This window comes from Malaya genurostris, chromosome 3 (assembly GCF_030247185.1).
Source record: "Malaya genurostris strain Urasoe2022 chromosome 3, Malgen_1.1, whole genome shotgun sequence".
In the NCBI taxonomy this organism is placed as follows: domain Eukaryota; kingdom Metazoa; phylum Arthropoda; class Insecta; order Diptera; family Culicidae; genus Malaya; species Malaya genurostris.
In genome coordinates, this window is record NC_080572.1 from 74,594,231 (window position 1) to 74,616,024 (window position 21,794).

Consider the following 21,794-nt stretch of genomic DNA (forward strand, 5'->3'; position numbering starts at 1 on the left):
CTACTTCTGTGTACGAGATTCGATGCGGACTCGCCTGAGGGTGCCATGCGCGCAAAAAATGTTGTCGCCAATGATTTGTTTGGGAAATGTGAGACCTGGATATCTTGTTAATAAGATGTCTTTGACACAACCCTGTATCGGTTCCATATATCGCTATTGCATTTTCTCCCGATCCGACTTCCGGTTCCGGAATTACAGGCTGATATGCACGCTCTTTTGGTGTGACCGATTTTCGCAAACTTAGATTCAATCGAAAGTTCTTATGGTCCCATAGATCGGAATTGAATTTTATCATTATTCGACTTCAGGCTCCGGAATTACAAGGCAATATGTGCTAATCTATAAGAAAATGCGCATTTAATTTTCTCGGAAATTTCTCAGCGGATTTATATAAACTAAGATGCAAATGAAAGTTCTTGAAAATAATTAAAAAGTTATCGAAAGGTTGATCCAGATTCGACTTCCGGTTCCGGTATCACGGTGGGATTAGTAAAAGTTTTCAATTTCATGAGTATTTTTTCACAAGCGATGACGAAACAAGGTGCACATTTATAAAAAAATTTACTAGTAAATTCATCTAATTGGCAGACCATGTTAGTTGGTGAACATATAAATCTACTTTGGGACTACTAGTGCTCGGCTTCCGCTTCCGAACGCACCGGTAATAGTGAAGAGAAGCTACTCACTACGGAACTAACTTTGATTTCTCAGCAACGGATAAACCGATTTTCACAATTCAAGATTCAAATTAAAGCTCTCAGTGTCTTAAAAGATACTGCACAATTTCATCCAGATCCGACTTTCGGTTCCGAAATTATAAGGCATCGAGTATCAAAACTTTCAAACTGTCATACAAAATGATACAAAATCGGTACGCATTGGTACGTGCTGGTATGGAAGAAGAAGAAGAAAACGCACCCGCCTAGCACACAGCGTGCTTTGTTTAATTTTGTATAGCGGTTGCCATATTTAAATCTATATTAACTTGACATGAGTGTTTTCAAATTGAAAAGGTGATGGTAGTTTATACCGAAGAAAGTTTTTGATTTTGTTCAAGTTTAAAAAAAAAGAAACTTGACAGAATCTTCTAGTGATGTTGTTGAAAATGTAAGTAATATGAGAAAGGCATCATTAAACCACTAGGTGGATTAAAATAGGTTTTTGTTATGTTCATCAGGGTACATGTTTGCTGAGACATCAACAAAATGAAACAATAGCATTCCGATAGCATCGATTACTTTATTCAACGGATAACTTGTGGTTGACAACGGTTTTTTTCAAAATACTTCATTTATACTGTGTGGTTTTCCAGGTGCATCAGTGAATTGTTATGAATTTTTTTGAATATATGTAGAAAAGTATAAAAATGCAATTTTGTGTTTTCATATTATGGCATTTCCTTTCGAAAGGAAATTTTATTTTGCTAGCAACTTATTTCCATTAGTTACTCTGAAACAAAGCTTGTAAATTAACTATTTATTATGAATTAACAACAATTTCTAAACTTTACAAAACTACAAGTGCTTTCGTGGTACAATGCAACTTACAACCTGTTTTATGAAAATGCATTTCGAACGATGTGCTTGTGCTGCCAATTAGCATATAAGCGCTGTGTAAGTAGAGTCGAAGCTGGCTTAAGGTTAAACTTTGCAATAAACTGCGAAGTAAGAAGCAATGGGTTTTGTTTCTATCTACTATCTCGCACCTGTCGCAGGCGTCGCATGCCGATAATTTTCAATAACCTAACAACGTAATAGTGATAATTAGTTTCAGCAATTAGAAGAATGTTAGCATAGGTACTTACAATTTCTTGATATTTGGATAGTAACAGCCAATGTAGAGTATCGGATTAATAGGAAAATTGCCGACCCAGCTAAGCTGAGTTTTGTTGGCCAAAGCAATTGCATACAGATAGCCACACCGTTCACTGGTCATACGTTTGTCTTCTGCACGTACAGCTTGGTTGTGTTTCTATTCAAATGTATGTATTTTAGAAACTAAAAACTTTTTCTACGTAACATACAGTACCTGTCCTGGTGTATCCGTGAAGCATTCCTGCAGAAAGTTGGTAGCGGTGGGCCCCGGACAGAAAATCGTAATATTCACATCGAACGGCTCGTTTCGAAGTGTTTCGAAGTAGCCCTAGTGGAAAGAGAAAAAAATAATATGCTTACTCATAAGAGTTACATAGGGACATAGTATTTTGAAATTGACACTGTTGTTACTGAAATTGAATACTTCGAACCTAATCGGTTCAGACATCTCGGAGACAATTGAGCGGTAAAAAAAATTCGTTGATAGATGCACACATCATACGCACACACACAGACATTTTCCGATCTGCAATTGTATTCGAATTGCATCTAGAACATAATTCACAGTGTCTGTATTTCCTCTGATTGATATATGGCTTTCGCAAATATTATTTAAATTTGTATGTGTGTATCGAATGTCGCTTATCACAGAAGAGCTTCCAGCAGTTTGGAACTCTCTTTCATGAACCCGGTTTACATAAGAGGAGAGAAAACTGAAATCGATAACTACCGCACAATTACATCTCTAAGCACTATTCCAGAATTGTTCGAGCTAGTTTTTTCGGATCCTTTCTTCAACCACTGTTAGCTATACAGCGTCGAGACTCAGGGGAACGTCGAGACCTAGGGGAACGTGCCACTAGGGCTAGTTAGTTCTGATTCCCGGGTCCTTTGATCTTCCTACTTTACTTCAATGATGTCAATTTTTGTCTGAAAGGTCCACGTGTGTCGTTTGCCGATGATCCTAAACTGTTTTTTGAAATCCGCAACAGCGAGGATGCTGCTTTTCTCCAACGACAAATAGAGAATTTCTCCGAATGGTGTAGAATCAATCAAATGACACTGAACCCGGATAAGTGTTCCATTATAACGTTTTCTCAAATTCAATTATCACATCGGGGGATCGTAAGATATATAGAACGACAGGTGTGAATGATCTAGAAGTCTTCCTTGATGAATAATTGACGTTTGAACGGAAGCTGTACCGCACGTGGTTGGTGCAGTTTAAATGCATCGTAATGGACGACGAGACGTACATAACACCAATCAGATCCCAGGTCTGGATTCCGGAGAAGTTTCAGAAGAATAAGGGCTAATAATTTGCCAAAAAGTTTCGGGTTATCTGTGGGTGCATTTAATTGAGCAAGCCAAATATTGTATTGTTCATATCGTGCGATTGCGTGAAACCGGTGACGCAGTGGTACAAAGCATACGATGCGGTTTATATACCGAATGAGGAAAATCCGACAAACTTTTCGGAACTTCACCCAATAGAGAAATGTTGAATAATTATGAAGGAAAAGCTTCGGAAAACAATAAAAATCCCGAAAAGAATTTGAAAAAAGAGAGAACAAAAGTGTTTAAGAGTAATTGCGCACAGCACTGCACAGGTCAGTTCGCTTTCACATCTCATCCAAGTCAGTCGATAAAACAAAACCGCTTACGTTCGGGACAGAAGAAACCAAGTACAGTATTGTGTGGTGAACAATAGAACGACCTCGAAATAAGTGAACCAAACGAACAAAAGCTACCGCCGACACGAAAGAATACAATTGTTGTTGACTTCACGCAGTGCAAAATTCGACTTCGATATGAGAACTTGAAGGTTTGCTTAAGGAATAAATGCATCTTGACATTAAACGTGTGCATTTACTTCAATGCAATAAGACAAATAATGTTGTTTACATCCAGTTTTATAAAGAGTTGGATGGAATTCAATTCGTAAAAGACAATAACAATGTGCACTATGTGGAGCACGAGAACATTAAGTACAACATTCCAGTATATATGGAAGATAGTTCTATAGAAGTGCATGTGCATGATCTTCCCTCAAGCGTCACCGATTCATATATTCGCAAAACTATGTCCCGATAGAGAGAGATTCTCTCTATCGAAAAAGAAAGGTGGAAGATTTTTTTCCGCGGTTTTCTAAATGGCGTACGTTTATTACGCATACACTTGAAGAGGCCTATATTTTCTTATGTGATTTTCGGTCAAAATACAAGAATTCCGTGCAAATCACTTGTTACCTATGACAATCAGATGGCATCATGTCAATAAAGCTGTTCACTACGGTCCCAAGTAGCAAATGTAACTTATTAAAATTTCAAGAGGTTCTACAATTGATTTAGAATTGTTTTTTATGTTAGATAAGTTCAGAAAGATTTTATAATCGGTTGTGCAACTTATCACTGTTAAGTTTTACAATACTACCCAAGAAATCACTATAGAACAATTTAAGGTACACCTGAAACAATTGTGCAGCAAATCACCAACTTGCCCACGTTGCACTAGTAGTTATAGAAACTCTGCAAAAATTTTCACATTGTCATGTAAAAACGAAGTAACTAAAAAAATTGTTCAACTTATCGACAATTTTCCAAATGACTGTCATAATGACTCAATATATGCCGAAATGGTTGTTTATCTATTGTGAAGAAAAAACCAGTGAAATTATACTCTCCGCAAGGCAAAAAATGGTAAGCTGAATTGAAAACCTCGCAGTAAAAACTATTTTGCTGCCGAGCCTGCACAGTCTTGGTTGCTTAATGAAATATTAGGTCAGTGTGTGCAGATTTCTTCATTTTTAGAAACACAATTCGAAACTTGCAAATAAATTGTACCAGATTTATCTGCTTCAAATGAACGCAAAACTTGCCGACATGAGAATATTATCATGAACGTTTCAGAAATACAGTATTACATATGCAATGAAAACAAAAATACAATGAGATAATTCGTATCCGGTTTTGATCTCGCGAAAAAAATGAACAGACCTGACATCACTTTTTAAAGATATTGAACGAAAAGTTAAGTTCATCATAGTTACTCTCCAAGTTATATATTACCGCTTGTGCAACTGGGTTTTGCAACTAAAGCACACCTACAGTGCGTATCACAAAAGTCGGGTTCACTAAGATGAATGACTAAACTGTATTGTTGTTCAAGTAAACTATAGTTTGATAAAAATAAAAACAACTATTTTTATAAAAATAACAACAAAAATTTCTCTTTTCAATATTTACATGTTTATATTTTCTTTTATTTAGGTGAAATATATCATTACGTTGGGTGAACCATTTTCTTTTCAACACACTGTTACCCTCGATGCCATGTTGGAAAGTATTGAAAAAAGTTTATTTCAAGATTTTTCAGATTAATTGAAACATCAATATGTTTAAAATCGTCTGAAAAGGTGTATGGATGTTTGATAGCTTTCTTATACATATTTTGAACACTATTTCGATCATATTCATTGAAAAGAATAGATTGTTATTTTCATAGAAATTGATGTGCAATCATCAAAACACGTACATTCAAAGGCGCTTGAAAATTTCAGGCGTACAAAGACATGTTTCACCATAAAAATGCAGTTCGTTGTCGATTTTTTATTCACTAAAACCTAAAAGATCAATTCTACAATATGTAGTATTACCATTTATTTATACGCAGAATATTTTTAAAGTTCCATGTTTGTGTTTCTAGCAGTTGTATAGAAAATCAAATGTGAAACTTATTCATTAGAAATTATATTTGCTATGTGCTTGTAAACACCAATTCAATTTTTGTTTACATTAAGAAGTAGTTTCCATGAGTTTCACAATTGTTTTTCGCTGATTTAATTGCTGCATTTGTAATGGGATCGATGCATGAGTTTTTGTAATAGTTGCACAATAATTGTGAATAAATGTTCGTAACAACGGAAGAACTTAAAGATATGTTGCACAACAAAGAAAAATTGCGCTTTTTCCATAACACAACAGTTACAAGAATAGTAATATAAACTTATTTGATAAATTGCACAATCAGTAGAAAAATACAGGACAGCAACTTAACGTGCTATTTGGGGTGAGTCATGTGATAAACTGGATAAGGAGACAACTACACCAAAGAACAACGGTGTTTCCTTCACACCAACCCCAAGCAACCCCAGTACACCTGTGACAGCCACCAACAACAATGAAGCATCCCCCTCAACGAAACCATCAGTATCTCCTATAGAACAAAGTACACCAGCTGCAGTTAACAACTTACCCTCCAACCAACCAGCAACTGCAACCAATGTACAACAAGGTGCATCTACAGCAACTAGCAATGAAAATAAGACGGAAATCGACAACAATACCATTGATGCGGCAATGGATGACGAGACGAACCACGAACGAAGTGCCCCTCAATCCTCGCAGGAGGGAAATGGAAGCTCCTCTCCCCCTAGAAAACGGGTGACTACGAGATCCAACTAAAAAAAAAATTATTAAAAATATCGGCTCAATCGGCCACGTAAAGCTTGTACGCAAATAAGCCTGAATAAAAATATCTTTAAATAAAAAAATGTAATAGGTAGTGTTAGGTCCAAGATACGAGTATTTACCATTTGAGAGAAGGTCCGGTAGTCGGTGATTGGTTGCCAACTAATAAAGTGGCACATTAATCAACTAAACAATCAGATATCTTCTCAATGTCCTCTTTTTTGCACCTTCTACTCGGACAAGAAAACTACTGCAATGCAACAATATCGACGCTACGAGTTTGTTACTCGCTTTTCTGTATTTGATTGCATCTCGATGAATTCAGGCGATTTAAAGTTCCATGTGTCGTTTCCGATTATTTCAAGTCAACCTCTGTTTCGCCGTAGGTTTTCTTTGTCATCCGTCAGTTCACATAACCAGCACCCCTACGGTAGGATTATAACACTCGTACGTGCTAGCACCCTCTCATTTTGCTACTACCACAGAAGACGATAGCACCAAGAATGCAAAAAAGTACTCTCGAAAATATCTTTGGCTAGGTGATGAACAGATGAAAATATAAGTTAATTATATAATTTGTGGATTATTATACAATGACAATGACTAAGAAAAGAATTTCATAAGACTAAGGCTGATGAACCAATCAGAAATCAATTCCATTGAGAAGTAGAGATTTTCTTAAACAATCATATGCTTTCATTTTGTTGCAAACGAGGAAAGAATGATTTCGAAACTGAAAATATTGATAATTGAATCACAAATTTTATTATTTGAGTCTCAATATGTAACTGTAAAAATGTACTTTGGAGAGAATCCTTCTGAAACCCGCCATGCATCAAAAATGTATCATATGTGATGTAAGTAGTTTTTAGTATGGGTTGGTTTGAACTGAAAATATCTTCAAAATGTTTTTCAACAGTTGGTGCATGGAATGTTCTAAAAACAATTATTGAATTGAATTACAGAACTGAATTTATTATACTACAGAATAATTATCACAAAACGTAAGCTCTGGGATTCATTCAAACATTTTTGTGAATTTCATAAGACTATCTTATGAATATCTGAAGTAAAATATTGAAGAATGTCCCCTCTACATCATAAGACAAACCTATATAATACATTTATTATACTTATATCCGAAAATCCAATTTCGTTCATATGACTTTCGAAGAAATTTTTGGCTGAGTGTAGCTACATCACTGATAACAGATTGTTACAGAGTGCAGTAAGCGAGACTAGAGGGAAACAATTAAAAGCAGTTGATTTCTGAACTGTTCTGATCGGTGGTTAGGTTTGTACTGACGAAAGGTTTTTCTTCTCTAACAGCTACGGTTGTTATAGCTGTTACTGTTGACGACAGTTGGAGTCGTAGTAACTTGTCAGCTACTGCGTTAACAAGATATATAGTCTTGAATAAAAATTTTCAAAACCTAATTTGGAATTCGCTATACGTCGGAAATAAGAAATCTTCTACTGCCGCCTACTCGAATGTTTGCTGCAATTTTTGAAACTTTTCATTTCGTTCCATAACGAACAATAACAAAGTAATACCAAAGATAAATAATAAAGACATGTACGTGCATATAAATATTTTTTAAAAATGTGGTTCATTCCCGGTGCCTTCTGAAATGACCGCACTCACCGCTTGGTGGAGCGCGAGATTAATTGCATTGTTATCATTTCAACCAAAGTGTGCCATAAAATCTCAATGTATACAAATGAGCTACCGAATCGAAAGTGTTCTCACGGTTTGACATTTGCATTATGAATGCGATGATGGGAACTCAGCAGTGCAACCAATTTATCAGCATTGGTGCCAGTTTCACGGAGGACCGTAGATGTGCGCCAAAAAAAGATCGTGACTGTCATGTCTGGAAATTGGTTTGTGGTAATACCACACAAAAAAAATGCACTTACAACTTTACAAAACCGTTTCATTGATCGACTTTAGGGACAAAACACTGGCACCGTGCGAGTGGAATCAATGAAAAACAACAGAAATTTGCCAACTACAACAATTGAAACACTTTTCACACAATTTCCACAAGTGTAAAACACATATTTTATCCCGGTGTCGTTTATCTTATGTTACATCAATCGAAAATCGTGGTTGTCAAATGGTGAGATAACTAAGTCCTCCCAAGTTCCTATCTCATGCCTCCCCGAGCGTCTATGATGACATTTGGTCAATAGAACATCGTCGACTGGGTGCTATCGCCTTCTGCGTTAGTAGCAGAATGAGAGGGTGCGAAATGGCTTGTAGTTGAAGCTCATCCTAAAGTGCAATATTTAATGGTAGTACAGGGTGATTTTTTAAGAGCTTGAGAACTTTTTTAAACAATAAAACGCATAAAATTTGCAAAATCTCATCGGTTCTTTATTTTAAACGTTAGATTGGTACATGACATTTACTTTTTGAAGATAATTTCATTTAAATGTTGACCGCGGCTGCGTCTTAGGTGGTCCATTCGGAAAGTCCAATTTTGGGCAACTTTTTCGAGCATTTCGGCCGGAATAGCCCGAATTTCTTCGGAAATGTTGTCTTCCAAAGCTGGAATAGTTACTGGCTTATTTCTGTAGACTTTAGACTTGACGTAGCCCCACAAAAAATAGTCTAAAGGCGTCAAATCGCATGATCTTGGTGGCCAACTTACCGGTCCATTTCTTGAGATGAATTGTTCTCCGAAGTTTTCCCTCAAAATGGCCATAGAATCGCGAGCTGTGTGGCATGTAGCGCCATCTTGTTGAAACCACATGTCAACCAAGTTCAGTTCTTCCATTTTTGGCAACAAAAAGTTTGTTAGCATCGAACGATAGCGATCGCCATTCACTGTAACGTTGCGTCCAACAGCATCTTTGAAAAAATACGGTCCAATGATTCCACCAGCGTACAAACCACACCAAACAGTGCATTTTTCGGGATGCATGGGCAGTTCTTGAACGGCTTCTGGTTGCTCTTTACTCCAAATGCGGCAATTTTGCTTATTTACGTAGCCATTCAACCAGAAATGAGCCTCATCGCTGAACAAAATTTGTCGATAAAAAAGCGGATTTTCTGCCAACTTTTCTAGGGCCCATTCACTGATTTGCAAGCGTTGCTCGTTAGTAAGTCTATTCATGATGAAATGTCAGAGCATACTGAGCAAATAATAATGCATGAAAATCATAACCTCAAAAAATCTGAGCAAATACTAATGCATGAAAATCCTAACCTCAAAAAAATCACCTTTTATATTGCCACATGTGGTTCTGTTGTTTGTTGCATTATTTGTTATATAGGTATAAATTGAATTGAATTAAATTACATTGTATTATATATTGTTGTTATTATTATTATTATTATTATTATTATTATTATTATTATTATTATTATTATTACTATTATTATAATTATTATTATGATTAACAAATAAATATTATATTTCCTGCAGTACTGCGACGAAAGAAGAGCATAACTTACACTGCGACATCAACTGTTATACATTGTATCATAGCATATTATTTCATATAGTATCTTCTGTTATGTTATATTATGTTGTATGGTATTATACTGCATTGCATTATATCATATTATATTGTATTATATTATATTATAAGTATATGTATTGTGTTGTATTGTATTATGTTATAGTAAATTGTTAGAATATATTCTGTAATGTTATACTATATTGTGATTTTTTATATTATATATTATGCTATATTTTATTACATTACATTATATTATATTATGTTATATCACAGAGAACAGATATCCAACAGACATTCATACGTGCAAAGTCATGTGTAACGGTGATTTTTAACGGATTTTCACTTGTATGCTTTACACAGCTTTTTAAAAAAGTTTGTACTAGCTTGGTAGTATACCGTATTGCATTAAATTATGTTATATTATGATATATTGTGTTATCTTTAATGAATTATATCATATTATATTGATTTTTATTGCATTAGGATGTGATATATTATATTGTACTGTATTATATTATATTTTTTATATAAATTTATATTATATTATATTATAATATATCAGGTGTACAACTTTGCTTCCGCCGTTTTTTTCCAAAATTAAAAGCTTTATTGCGAAAAAGTGCATACAGATGTATTATTCAAAGTATTGTCCGTCGCTAGCGACAACTTTCTCCCATCTTTCCGGCAATTTTCGGATCCCGGCTCGAAAAAAGGAGTCCTCTTTTGACGCTATCCATGAAGCAATCCATTTTACCAACTCTTCGAAGGATTGAAAATGGTGATCTGCCAGGCCGTGTGCCATCGAACGGAATAAGTGGAAGTCAGAAGGGGCGACATCTGGGGAATACGGCGGGTGAGGCAAGACTTCCCATTTCAGCGTTTCCAGATACTTTTTGACCACTTTTGCGACGTGAGGCCGAGCATTGTCGTGTTGGAGGACGTCTTTGTCATGTCGCTCTTGATATTGTGGCCGCTTTTCTTTTAGCGCGCGACTAAGGGGCATCAGTTGCGTTCGGTAGTGATCTTCTGTGATGGTTTCACCCGGTTTTAAGAGCTCGTAGTGAATCATACCGAGCTGATCCCACCAAATTGAAGGTTTTTTTTTTCTTCCACCACCATGTTCGTCTTCGACATCGAAATCACCATTTTTAAAACGTTGAAACCACTCCCGACACGTTCTTTTACTCAGAGCATCATCACCGTAAGTTTCTGAGAGCATTCGATGCGCTTCAGCTGAATTTTTTTTCGAATTGTAATAGAAAAGTGAAACTTCCCTCAAATGGCGAGAATTGGGCACATAAACAGACATTTTCAAGCGTGAATAATACGAAAACAAGAACAACTGTCACTGAAACGGCGATGACAATTCGTTCGGCACTGTACACTTCCACTTTAAAGGCATTATCATCTATGTATTTTGACCAGTCTCAGCCGGTACAGCCACCTATCGGAAAGCGGCGGAAGCAAAGTTGTACACCTGATATTATATTATATTATATTACAATATATTATATTATTTGTCCCGCGTACAAACTGCGAGGTGATCGAATGAAGCGTTCCCTAAAGGAGCACTCCAAGCGTTCTTTCGCCGAGATGCTTAAAAGTGCCACCCCTCCTAAACAGACAACGAACCCATATGCCTGCTTGTCAACTGACGAGAGCGATTCTGACGACCCTTTGGAAGGTCCATCTTCGGCGGTCCCTCATAGCTGTAGGAAAAGAATAAATAAATCCTCTCATAAGCTACCTAGTAAGGGTTCGAAGGTGTCTTCCGAAGGGCTTCGAAAAGTTACAGCTAACGGGAATCGGGACACAACACCGAAGCAAAAAGCTCCTGGTCTCGGAAAACTCAATTCCGAGATGGAATTCCCACGACTTCCCGGGACTACAAAATCCCCAAGCGTCCCAGAAAATCTACCAGAGAACCAACTAGGTGCTGGACTTATCAAGTTCTCTGATGTTGTGGACTGGATTTTTACAACTTTCAATATTTCAGACCCTCTTAGAAGCATTTTAATTGCTTTCATGCCAACAGTAAAAACATATTTGAAGCAGTTGACTGCAAATTGGCCCCTTCTCTCAGCGATTGTATCCTTCGATGGCTAAATCATCCACCGAGGTCACGGATCTAATCACTGTTTTACAGTGGAATTGCAGAAGTATCATCCCAAAAATAGATTCTTTTAAATTTCTAGTAAATAATCTGAAATGTGACGCATTTGCATTGTGCGAAACATGGCTAACTTCTGAAATATCCTTAAACTTCCACGATTTTAACATTATTCGCCTGGATCGAGATGATCCCTATGGAGGAGTACTTTTAGGGATCAAAAAGTGCTATTCTTTTTATCGAATTAACCTCCCCTCGATACCAGGTATTGAAGTTGTCGCATGTCATGTTACAATCAAAGGTAAGGACCTTTGTATTGCTTCCATCTACATTCCCCCTAGAGCCTTGGTTGGGCATCGGCGGCTCAGTAATATCATAGAGCTCCTTCCCGCACCGACGTTGGTTTTAGGAGACTTTAACTCACACGATACGGGATGGGGCTGTCTTCACGACGATAACAGATCAGCTATGATCCATGATATTTGCGACAACTTCAATATGACAATCTTGAATACGGGAGAAATGACACGGATTCCTGCACCACCAGCAAGACCAAGTGCGCTGGATTTATCCCTTTGCTCGACATCGCTACGGTTGGATTGCACGTGGGAGGTAATTCCTGATCCCCACGGTAGTGATCATCTACCGATCGTAATATCAATCACCAGCGGCTTAAAACCATCGAAGACAATCAATGTTTCGTATGACCTCACACGAAATATTGATTGGAATAGCTATGCGACCGCGATATCTGAGAAACTTGAAAGAACTCAACAACTTCCTCCGGAGGAAGAGTACACGTTTTTGGCTGGCTTGATTCTCGATACTGCGATTCAAGCTCAGACGAAACGTGTACCCGGCGCAAAAACTAACATCCGTCCTCCCAACCCGTGGTGGGACAAAGAGTGCACAAATTTAAACGCGGAGAGAGCCTCCGCGTATAAAAAATTCAGAAAAAATGGAACACCTGATAATTACCGGAATTACGCGGCGTTAGACGTTAAAACTAAGAACTTGATTAGAGCCAAGAAACGCGGTTACTGGCGTCGGTTTATAGACGGCTTAACGAAAGAAACATCTATGAGCACTCTTTGGAACACAGCCCGACGAATGCGCAATCATAACACCACGAATGAAAGCGAGGAATACTCCAACCGCTGGATATTCGATTTCGCTAAAAAAGTATGCCCAGACTCTGTTCCGGAACAGAAGATCACCCGCGCCGCGACACCAAATACAAACGAATCACCGTTTTCGATGGTAGAGCTTTCACTTGCACTTTTGTCATGTAACAATAAAGCCCCGGGATTAGACAAAATAAAATTCAACTTGTTGAAAAATCTGCCTGACCCCGCCGAAAGGCGCTTGCTGAATTTATTCAACAAGTTCCTCACGAGTAATATTGTCCCACACGACTGGAGACAAGTCAGAGTTATCGCCATTCAAAAACCAGGGAAACCAGCCTCCGATCACAATTCGTATCGGCCGATTGCTATGCTTTCCTGTATCCGGAAATTGTTCGAAAAAATGATTCTTTTTCGTCTAGACAATTGGGTCGAAACTAATGGTTTACTTTCAGATACACAATTTGGTTTCCGCAGGGGCAAAGGAACGAACGATTGTCTTGCGTTGCTCTCAACAGAAATTCAAATGGCATTTGCTCGTAAAGAACAAATGGCGTCAGTTTTCCTAGACATTAAGGGGGCTTTTGACTCAGTTTCTATAAATATCCTATCTGAGAAGTTGCATCAGCATGGTCTTTCGCCAGTTTTGAACAACTTTTTACATAATCTATTGTCTGAGAAACACATGTACTTTGCGCATGGTGATTTGTCGACAATACGATTCAGCTACATGGGTCTTCCTCAGGGCTCATGCTTAAGCCCCCTTTTATACAATTTTTACGTAAGTAATATCGATGAATTTATCAACACATCTTGCACGCTAAGACAACTTGCCGACGACAGCGTTGTGTCTATTATAGGACCCAAAGCTGCCGATCTCCAAGGACCATTACAAGATACTCTCGACAACTTATCATCATGGGCTCTTCAAATGGGTATCGAGTTCTCTACGGAGAAAACTGAGCTGGTTGTATTTTCGAGGAAGCGAGAACCAGCACAATTACAGCTTCAACTAGGGGGTGAAACCATAGCTCAGGCCTTCACATTTAAATATCTCGGGGTCTGGTTCGACTCCAAAGGCAACTGGGGATGGCACATTAGGTATCTGAAACAAAAATGCCAGCAGAGAATCAACTTTCTTCGTACAATAACCGGATCATGGTGGGGTGCCCACCCAGGAGACCTGATCAGGTTGTATCAAACAACGATATTGTCCGTGATGGAATACGGATGCTTCTGCTTCCGATCAGTGGCGAACACTCATTTCATCAAGCTGGAAAGAATTCAGTATCGTTGTTTGCGTATTGCGTTGGGTTGCATGCAATCGACTCATACGATGAGCCTCGAAGTGCTGGCGGGCGTTCTTCCACTGAAAAACCGGTTCTGGGATCTCTCATATCGTTTGCTCATTCGATGCGACATTTTGAATCCTCTGGTGATTGAAAACTTCGAAAGGTTAGTTGAGCTTAACTCTCAAACCCGTTTTATGTCCTTGTATTTTGATTACATGGCTCAGAATATTAATCCTTCTTCGTTTGTTTCCAACCGTGCTCATTTCTTGGATACTTCTGATTCTACTGTGTTTTTCGACACATCCATGAGAGAAGAAATTCGTGGAATTCCGGATCACGTGCGCCCTCAAGTGGCCCCAAATATTTTTTATAATAAATTTAGAACAGTCAACTGTGAAAAGGTGTTTTACACTGACGGATCAAACATCAACGAGTCCACAGGCTTCGGCATCTTCAATCAAAACATCACCGCTTCTTACAAACTCAGTGATCCGGCTTCAGTTTACGTCGCAGAATTAGCTGCTATTCAGTACACCCTCGAGATCATTGAAACCATGCCCAAAGACCATTACTTCATTGTCACGGACAGTCTAAGTTCAATAGAAGCTCTCCGGGCAATGAAGCCAGGAAAGTATCCCCCATATTTCCTGGGGAAAATACGGGAACATTTGAGAACTTTATCTGAACGGTCTTATTTAATATCGTTAGTCTGGGTCCCTTCGCATTGTTCCATTCCGGGCAATGAAAAGGCAGACTTATTGGCTAAAGTGGGCGCATTGGAAGGTGATATTTATGAAAGACCAATCTGCTTCAATGAATTTTTCAGTATTTCTCGTCAGAAAACTCTCGAAAGTTGGCAAACTTCATGGACGAATGACGAACTGGGACGATGGCTACACTCCATTATCCCTAAGGTATCGACGAAACCTTGGTTCAAGGGGATGAACATGAGTCGTGATTTCATTCGCGTTATGTCACGGCTCATGTCAAATCACTATACATTCAACGCACATCTCCGGCGTGTCGGGATCGTGGAGAACGGGCTCTGCACCTGTGGCGACGGTTATCAGGACATCGAGCATGTCGTGTGGTCGTGCGTAGAGTATCGTGACGCCAGGTCGAAGCTACTGGAATCCCTCAGGGCCCGAGGTAGACCGCCTGAGGTGCCGGTTCGGGATGTGTTGGCGAGTCGGGATAGTTCATATATGCTTCTCATATACCAGTACCTTAAACACATTGATATACAAGTGTAATGTGTTATTCCTCGCTCAGAAAATATAATCTCCACCTACAGGTTCGACACTAACATCCGCCCGATTCTCTCGATCCCCGTCCCTGTTCACCATCTTCATTGGAATTAACAAGATCTTTTTTTTGTCACTAACTTTTTCGTTCCCCTTTCCCTGTTTTTTCACCATCTCGATGGCAACTAATTAGATCTCTGTCGTTTTCAAACATTTTGTTCCCACACCCCTTTTTACCCCGTTTCCCACCATATTTACTTCTTTTTTTCATTCTCTTCCGTAACATCACCATCACCGGAAGACCGCTCCAGTCAATGACCAGCATGCGGGCCACCCGCCGGGCCTTCGTAGCCTGGGGGTGTTTCCCGCGGACCCTCACGGACCGAAGAATGCGGCCAACATAGAAAATTACCATCGCCATCTGGAATCATCTCATCCTAAATTCAATTCACCGGCCACTACCGATCGCCAGATACTATATTACATAATGATACTACTCTAGTTTTAAGTTAGACGATAATTAAGATTAGTAAATACCCTTGGCATCTTAGAGCTTAAGCAGTGTGCCTTAATATTATATTATACTATTGAATAAAAAAAAAAAAAATATATTATATTATATTATATTATATTATATTATATTATACTATATTATATTATATTATATTATATTATATTATATTATATTATATTATATTATATTATATTGTATTATGTTCAAGTATATCGACAAGTAAATGACTGGATGATGGAGTGGATTGCCAACCTGAGTCACGTGGGGGAAGCTTTGTGTTTTTCCTGAAGGTCTGAAATGAGTAAGACACACCCTTCTAACAAACAAACCATCAGGCTGGTTTAAGCTGGTACAGCGAAATTCTTTATTACATGGCCGGATGTTCTTGCTGGGAGGCACCGGGTCCTCAAACCCCATTTTGGCCTTCTTAACAGCAATTATATGAAAGCTATCTGATAATCAAATTCGAATCTACTGTAAGTCTACCCGCATACACTGGTAATGCCTTGAACTGATGGTGGCTTAAAACATACATACAACATACAAAATTAAATTTGTAAAATGAAAAACAACTAATGTCTATTACAGAAATTTCCCAACTACAACGATTTAAACACTTTTCACACAATTTCCACAAGTGTAAAACACACATTTTATCCCCGTGTCGTTTATCTCATGTGATATCAATCGGTAAATCGCAAAAAAAAACAACATTAAATTTGTAATTTTAATCTAAAGTATCATCATCACAGAGAATAATGTCGATCGCGGCGACATCTGCAAGTGTTCGCTCGGTTGCTCATTCCGAATTTTACACACTTTTTATCTGTGGCTACATTATAGCTCACTTGAAGTTAGTGATCCTATAATCAGAGATCAGCGGAGAAATTGTTATGATTTCAATTGAACTGTCAAAAGCGGATTCTAATCGGCATGTTTACAATTGCCTTGTTGCTCGTTGTTCACCATCCGTGGGGAGTATTGATACCAGATAACGAGTATATGATATTTGAAAGAAACGTGTAACAATACACAAATGATTATTGCAGTTTTCTCCCTGAATTCCACCAATACAGATGAATACACTTAATTTTTTTTTGTTTTGATACAAGTGTAATATTCCACAAGCAAATAAACTCAAACATTGAAAAAGTCACTCGCACACAGATTAAAATGAGAGCGGTGCTAGAATTTTTGTTATGTATATCACGTTCCCAGATCTACGACTTTTCTATCCGCTTGTCTCTGGTTTTAGGATCTCTACTTGATGGCAAATAATGAGATTTCAACACCTTCGAGTTCGGTTTCGAACCAGATTCCTATATCGGGCTAGTACACTACCGATGTTCAGTGCGAACTCAACTCAGTTTCGTGAAAATTGTTGGAAGAAACCACCTTGGTCTAGCTTCAGGTTTTTAAAGTGAAATCTGACATTAGAGACCTCAAAAAACAAAATATGGAAAGACGGTTCTTCCGGGTTATAATTCAAAACTGGAAACTGCGCTTGATCGGAATATACGGTAATCTGCGTATTGATCACTTAACACTAAAACTTACGTGCAGCGCATGTTTAGCGCCAGTGTAGCTGGCGGAATTGGGTGCTCCTATCAAACCGGCTGTGCTGCTTGTGACTGCCAGGTGACCCTTAATCGAGTTGCGCAGAAAAAAGTTCAAAGCAATACGTGACAGATGAATCACTGCGAAAACGTCCAATTCGAACAATTCCCGATCGACCTTAACGCTGATATTGTTCCACTCGGCTCGTTGTGATCGACCTGCATTGTTGACTAGAATATCGACCGATTTGAAGTGATCTATCACCATGTTGAAGTAATCGTTGTGATGATTGATATCCAGCATATCCATCTGTAATACGTAAACGTCATTCGGTCCGAGGGTTCCATTTGATTGCGCTAGTCATAGAACAGATCGATCGATTAGTTGATTTCTCACAGCATAGATATTTATGGTCTTAGCGCTTACCTATACAATCTTGTTTGACCCTTAATAACTCGGATATATTGCGAGCTGATAAGCACAGTCGAACACCATTCTTAGCTAGGGCGATTGCCAAATCTCGACCTATGCCACTTGAAGCACCCGTAATCCATACAACCTTTCCTTTTAATGAAGCTACAGAGAAATCAAGATAGTAATGAATTAGTGAACATTAGTATTAAATACCTACCAATGGGTTTTCCTAATTTGGATAGGAGAAAAAGTTCAATGTCCGCATCCAGTATCAGCCATAAAACTATTTGTACTAAATAATAGATAATCGTGCAGAAGGCAACAAAATTTAAGATAAAGGCCATAATTGCGGCTGTTCAATAGCTCGGTAGCGGAGGCATACGCCCCTGCAACAGTAATCACTTCACAAAATTCCAGAAACGGCAGACGGCAAAGTTACTGCGTTGATTACTACGACGACAAATCGTCGTTTCCACTGACCCAAAACGAAACAATACTATCAACAGCGAAATGCAGCACTGCTGACTGATGCGTATACAAACACCTATGCGCAGTCTGGAATAGTCATACGTATGCGCGTCGTACACACCTCGCAGCTGTCTCTATAGTGACACTTATTTACTTGTACCTCCTGTGTCACTTTCTTCGGAAATGCAACCAACAAGACATCAATCAACCAATCATCCGGCTATATAACCACAGTACAGAGTTTTGATCTTTGAAGAAAAACACAGAGAGTTGGAGAGAATCCTCCCAAACTGCGAGATATCACGGCTAATGTCAATGGCGAGTGCGCAACGCACTTACGTCAGTCGATTAGTGTGGCTCAAATAAACAGTTGAATGCAAACATCGAGCAAATGCATCCAATTTCGATAAACTATTTTAAGTAGTTTTGAATGCAAAAGCCGGGCCAAAATGAGAGCAATAGCTTTTCAAAAAATCTCTTGTGTTAGAAACGAACAACAACCTTTGAATTTCAACGTCCAACTTTGTTGTCCGTTTCTTTTTGCACTTATAACAGTTCTTAAATATGTCTCGGATGCTATCTAAAAACTACCTGTTGAACCTGTAAAAGTATTTGTTGATTGCAATCGAAAGCAGTTTAGCAGTTCACGACGGTCTCTGATATGATGTATGAGCCACCCTATTTTTCCTCTACAACTACCTGTTTTAGACTCTTTCGCTATCTCTCTCGTCATGTGGACACTACCCGAGCTATGCCAAATATCAATCAGTATCAAATTTTGTTTACCTGTCTGAAAAATTCTACACGGAAAATCATGTGACAGTAAAACAACTTAAATATTAGATATTTTGCTGAATTTTATTGGTGTTAATTTGGCACAACTAATTGAATGTTGATTATTTTTAAACTGTTATTTTTAAACTTGATTTATGACACACGCCGGTAATGAAACACTACAATTGAGCAATTTTGTGCCATTGTTATAACTGAGCAATGGTTTACCTGGATTGTAACAATAAACGTATTTGCTGATTTTGAAATTTGCTTATGTTGAAATCAAAAGGTGTCTCAGTTGTGTTAACTAATATTTAGTAGATTGAGCTGAATTGCCTATGGCATTGCAATTTTTTTCTACTGTTGGTTCCTTCGCGATATACCACAATGTAATGTTATTCATTTGGGTGTAATAGTACATTTTTTGTTGAATGTTTCACTGAATCAAGGCAATTTTGGTTTGAAAAAGGCTGTGAAATGCGTGGTTTGAACAAAACAAATTTTGCCTAAGCAGGTGCTCTTTAATCATTACATTAAACTTGATGTGTCCAACAATGTACACTATTAAGAATTATTTAATTAGTTCAAAGGATTTCATTCGTTTTAACATCACCATGTGCCAAAAACGCTCATGAAATAGATTTTTTCTGTATCACCCTGAAATTTCGGAACCGAATGTCATATCGAAATTAAATTTAATAGTGTTCTATAAGATTGTAAGGCTTTTCATTTTAATCTAAGTTTGTGAAAATTGGTTTAGACATCTCAGAGAAAATAGACTGACATTGTTTCACATAGCAAAGCTTGGCATTACATTCCTTTTGTGAAATTTGGCCTTTCTGTTTCAACAGACTTCGCAGCCGATTCTTAGCGTACAGAATCATTACATGGCTAGTACTACGGTCCTACTGACACTATGAATCCTTCCAGGTCGGGGCTCGAACATATGACAACTGGCTTGTAAGGTCAGCGCCGTATGCATTGAACCCGGGTCGACATTGTTTCACATGCTTTATTTTATTATTTAAATCATTTCATTATTTCACATACTCACACATACATTTAGCGATCCCGACGAATTAAATCGAATGGTATATGTCACTCGCAAAATGGCAAAACTATCGTTTTGTCCTTTATGTAACTTATACCATTATATTTTCGGAACCAGAAGTGACCGCCATTCGATCCTCGAACTAAATCAATGTCCAAAAATTAGCTTTCAAATGAGATTAAGCTTATTGAAATCGGTGAAAGCGGCTCTGAGAAAATTGAGCACTAATAAAAAGTGAGTTTTGGCGGTTACGTCACTTATACTATTATAACTATGGAACCAGAATTGGCAGTTTATTAACTTACTACTTGATGAATGACACCCTAATAGCTCTCAAACGAGCGTATGCTAGCTGAAATCGGTTCAGCCATCTTCGAAAAAATAGACGATGAGTGAAACATAGGTTTTGTCGTTCACGTCACTTATATCATTACATCTCTGGAACCATAAGTGATAGAAGTTAATATTCGTACTTGATCAACAGTTCAATAGTAGTTTTTAAACGAGCCTAGGCTTGTAGAAAACGGATCAGCCATTGCCAAGTAATTGAGCGGTTAGTAAAAACCTTGAAAGGTAGTTGATTAAGTTGCAACTTGAAATTGTATCCGAAAATAGCGACATGTATGAAGATGTCAATAATGACATTTTTCGTTGTTTAGTAATTATTCACAATTTAATGTGATTTTTTCTGAAGGAGGAAAAGTAATGTTGGTTCCAGGTGCTATTCCAGTTTACGAGTCGGTTCCGAAACTTTGCGTTTCAGAAAATTGTTCTTGCAACGTGGCTTATAAGATTAACTTGACCGACCACACTTGGTTACCACTCCGTTATTGATCGGGGTAAGTGGAAAGTGTACAGAGAATTTTTAAAAGATCAGTCCTGGGATTGGCAAATCTTCTTCTGAGTTCATTGATCAGTACCGGCGCCGGCCAAGCCCGGTCGATCTACGAGTAAGGAATGGGAAGGGATGTTAATCCAAGTTTTTTTCTTACTAGAGGCCGTATAGAATTAAACATTAAAATGAAAATTGTTGGGTGAACGAAGTGATAGTTTAGCAATTAACTGACACTGACCCAGAGTAGCTTCATCGAACAAACACTTTTCACGAAACTGTGTCATATATCTTAAATTTTCCGCTATCCTAAAAGGCATCAATTATGATTGATAGAATATTAAAATTTTAAATTCACAAACTTTGAATTATTTCGGAATGTATAGGATTCGAAAATTATTTGAATTTTCTATTAGTAAACTCCACTCGAAAATCTATCATATACTTGTTTTACAATTCAGGAAAAGAATTCCGAATTTAACACAAAAAATTACACGAAATTAAGTAAAACCTGTTTTTATCCACTTGGTGGTGTAATGAGGCCTTTCTCATATCTCTCTTATTCTCATATAAAAAAGGTATTCTTCAAACTATTTTGTTTAATTTTTGAAAAACATGAAAGATAGTGCATGAACTAGTGAAACCTACAAAATGAAACAG

At 37.8% G+C, this 21,794-nt stretch overlaps 1 protein-coding gene across 1 annotated transcript; it reads right to left on the reverse strand.

Moving 5' to 3' along the window:
* Positions 1-1,219: 1,219 nt before the first annotated feature.
* LOC131439349 (dehydrogenase/reductase SDR family member 7-like) lies at positions 1,220-18,789 on the reverse strand. Its single transcript, XM_058610256.1, has 6 exons — positions 18,227-18,789; positions 18,022-18,171; positions 17,596-17,951; positions 2,029-2,142; positions 1,805-1,971; positions 1,220-1,742 (listed from the first exon to the last, which is right to left on the reverse strand). The coding sequence occupies exons 1-6, from the start codon at positions 18,351-18,353 to the stop codon at positions 1,688-1,690; spliced, it is 969 nt and encodes a 322-aa protein (XP_058466239.1). The 5' UTR covers positions 18,354-18,789; the 3' UTR covers positions 1,220-1,687.
* Positions 18,790-21,794: the final 3,005 nt, after the last annotated feature.

Excerpts from the sequence above, each read along its gene's own strand:
- LOC131439349 (XM_058610256.1), bottom strand. The coding sequence starts at position 18,353 with ATGGCCTTTATCTTAAATTTTGTTGCCTTCTGCACGATTATCTATTAT. Across the intron at positions 17,952-18,021 it reads GGTCAAACAAGATTGTATAG|CGCAATCAAATGGAACCCTC; the intron begins GTAAGCGCTAAG and ends TTCTATGACTAG. Across the intron at positions 2,143-17,595 it reads GCGCTAAACATGCGCTGCAC|GGCTACTTCGAAACACTTCG; the intron begins GTAAGTTTTAGT and ends TCTTTCCACTAG.